This window comes from Sinocyclocheilus grahami, unplaced genomic scaffold (genome assembly GCF_001515645.1).
Source record: "Sinocyclocheilus grahami isolate Dianchi unplaced genomic scaffold, SAMN03320097.WGS_v1.1 scaffold1174.1, whole genome shotgun sequence".
Lineage (NCBI taxonomy): Eukaryota > Metazoa > Chordata > Actinopteri > Cypriniformes > Cyprinidae > Sinocyclocheilus > Sinocyclocheilus grahami.
Window position 1 is genome coordinate 226,143 of NW_015506353.1, and position 3,243 is coordinate 229,385.

A 3,243-nucleotide genomic window follows, 5' to 3' on the forward strand; every position below is an offset into this window, starting at 1 on the left:
CATGTCAGTCTTATGCACACCCCTTCAAGTAAAGTGTTACCCACAGGTGATTCACTCTTGCTCTGAGTGTGTACTGGTCATGTGATCGGTGTGATGGTGGGCTCTCACCCTCTGCGGCGCGTCTCTCTGTGTGTCGCTCTTCTGCAGTCGCTCCTGTAGACACCTCTGGAAACACTGCAGCTCTGTGACCTCTGACCTCTGCAGGTGCAGATCAGGCATCAGAGACACACACACACGAGCGGCTCACTGCTCAGCACAGTCTCGTACAGCGCTCACCTCCGTCTCCTCGTCTGCAGGGGTCACGGCGAGGTCACTGGGGTCAGCGTCGTGCTGTTTGAGCTCACAGACGGCGTGTGGAAGAGCGAGACAGCGATCCAGACGACACGCAGCCTTCACACACTCCAGCTGCAGACGCAGACGCTGCTCACGCGAGAGAGAGCGCAGACACGCACACACACAGCTGACACACACACACACACACACACACGTCTCAGGTCACATGGTCAAATATATTTATTCTGCCTTCCTTAGATTCTACACAACATAACGACACTCAACGAGGACGACAGCAGATTCTGTATGCGTGCTAAACTAGACTGATTTAACACTCAGATGAACTAAACTTCATCACGTCCAGGGTTACTAGAGTAAACTAAAGCCATAAACTACTGTTTGTTATAAACCTTAACTGTAATAAAATAGTTATTTACCTACTTTCAACTTTACCTAATTTTACCTAATTTCATTAAGTCCATCTACTAAAATAACTAAAACTGAAATAAAAATGTATTAAAAATTCTATAGACATTAAAAGAAAAACTGACAAAATGACAAAAACACAACAAAATAACTTGTTTGAATGAAATTTAATCCTTAAAATTAAAACAGAAAGTAAAAAATAAATTCTAACTATTAATAAAAACTATAATAATCTCTCAATGAAACAAAATAAAACTGATCCCTAACCCTAAGATTTATACAACATTTCACTCCTAAAAACATGGTGAAAATGTGTTTGTTTTCCGTCTGTTGAGTGTTTTCTGATTTATGGAGCGATGAAAGAGAAATCCAGAATCCTCTCTGGAAAAACCTTCAACTCTAATATAAGAACAAAATCAGACCAGAATTATGAACCGGACTTTATCCAGTGATCAGATTTATGTGCTGGAACTGAATGCAAATCTGTGCATATTTAATTAGTTAATAATTAAATATGTTAATTAGTTAACAAAAAATGGTCTAAACGTACTGTGATTATTTAAATGGGGAAGTATGATATTGATTAGTTAAAAATATTTACCCTGTTCACCTTAAACTTTATGACTGTTTAAAAACGTCTGTGTTAATTGAATATGCACGTACACACCAAACCGCAGTCTGCAGAAACACAAAGACATTCACTACTGGATCTTTCTAGCTTGTTTGTGTGTTTAACTGTATGTTCTCAGTCTAGTTTTAGGACTCAGATGAAGGTCTGATCTCAACATCAATCAGAAACAGCAACAGCCTCAAGGCTTCACACACATTCTCATGCAGCATGTCACCTGCAGTATTCTCTGAAGGCGTCTCTGATGCTCCGCTGCTCCTGAAGCTCCTGCTGCTGCTGCTGTCGGATGCAGCTCTGAGCGGACCGCAGCTCGCGGGCCGCTGCTTTCCCCAGACGCTGCAGACGCTCCTGAATCTCCTCCGTCTGCGGCAGCAGCTGCGCAGATCCTGGACACCACGCAGACGCATGCGCCTTCAGCTCCGCTAGTGAACTCTGCAGCAAACACAGACTCATCTGCACACAGAAGCACAGGAGTTACACCACAGACACCAACAGACACGCCTGCAGCTCGCTCGTATCCCACAGTACCTTGCGTGTCCTGCCTGCCGTCTCTTCATCCAGGTGATTGATGAGTTCTGATAATTCATTGCTCTGGTACATCAGTATTTCTGTCCATCTCTGCAGGTACTGATCCACCGTGACGTCAGAAGAAGCACTCACAGCCTGCAGCTGATGCCAGTGTTCACACACCTGCTCCAGCGAGAATTACACTGATCACAGTCATAGACCCCCAAATCATCAACATGATCAAACTTCACTGTTAAACCGGTTTCTCACTCAATCTCATCATGTCTTCTGTCTCTGATTGACAGTTTAGAGTGTTTTATCCAGTCAAAGCTCTTTCAGTGTAACTATACAAACATCCAGCTTCAGCCGCTGCTTCAGTGTCTTTCTGCTCTCAAATCTAGACTGATTTTGATCAAGTAAGCGTCAGAATAACTGCAGTAATATCTCCAGATGAACACTTACTGCACTGAAGCAGCTCAGCTTTACTTGATTCTCCATCAATCATGTTTTAGAGTCTCAAATCTGTTCCTCAGGATCTTTTGAGGAGCGTTTATTTCTTCAGCTCTCAATCACTGCATTATATGTGTGGAGCATTTCACTCTCATCTCACCGAGACAGATTACTGGAGATATAGAGCGATGGCTGATATTTATATCAGTTTATGTCAATATCTGCTGTACTGTTATAAAGATCTCACTGACTTGCATTACAAGCAGCAGAATTCCATCCAACTGCATCAAATAGCATTTTCTTGCTCAATTGGAGGTGTGTTTTTCATCATATTCTCACTATATCATGCTTTATGAGACTCTTATTTAATGTCAGACTTTACAGGTTTATACCTGAACACAGCTCAAAAACACACACACACACCTTCTCAGACAGCAGCTGCCGTCTCTTCTTGATGATGGCACAGCGGATGGCGCTGCGCTCACGACTCACGCTCTCTTCTAAATTCAGTTTGACCCGCAGAATCTCCAAATGAACATCAGAACACTGTTGGGAGAAACCACACTCCCTATAGACACACACACACACACACAATAAATATCTGTTCTAAAAGAAAGAAAAATATGTATAGCGAGACACGAGTGATGAGAGTACAGTAATATTGTAGATCACATGAAGTTCAGAATTTACTATGCTGCAGTACAGCACAGCTAATGTGTGATGAAGTATGTAGTATGTGATGGTGTGGTATGTACCCCGCGGGAGTACCGCCGGACTCGCGGGACCCAACGCAACAGGGTGCGGCGCAGGACAGCTCTTGATGTGTGTGTGTGTGTTGGTGAGGTATGGTGTGTGTGTGTGACGGTGAGGTATGTAGTGTGTGTGTTATGGTGAGGTATGTAGTGTGTGTGTGAGACGGTGAGGTATGTAGTGTGTGTGTGTGTGACGGTGAGGTATGT

General features: G+C 43.4%; 1 protein-coding gene across 1 annotated transcript in view; it reads right to left on the reverse strand.

The window, feature by feature from the left end:
- Window positions 1-3,101, reverse strand: part of LOC107567615 (uncharacterized) — an 8,455-nt gene extending 5,354 nt beyond the window's left edge. Inside the window, exons 1-6 of the mRNA XM_016253313.1 lie at window positions 3,040-3,101; window positions 2,708-2,852; window positions 1,856-2,017; window positions 1,545-1,780; window positions 277-460; window positions 109-198 (exon numbers count right to left, since the gene is read on the reverse strand). Of these exons, the coding sequence (XP_016108799.1) occupies window positions 109-198; window positions 277-460; window positions 1,545-1,780; window positions 1,856-1,927 (582 nt within the window). The 5' untranslated portion in view covers window positions 1,928-2,017; window positions 2,708-2,852; window positions 3,040-3,101. The remainder of the gene's footprint in view (window positions 1-108; window positions 199-276; window positions 461-1,544; window positions 1,781-1,855; window positions 2,018-2,707; window positions 2,853-3,039) is intronic.
- Between the last annotated feature and the right edge of the window lie 142 nt (window positions 3,102-3,243).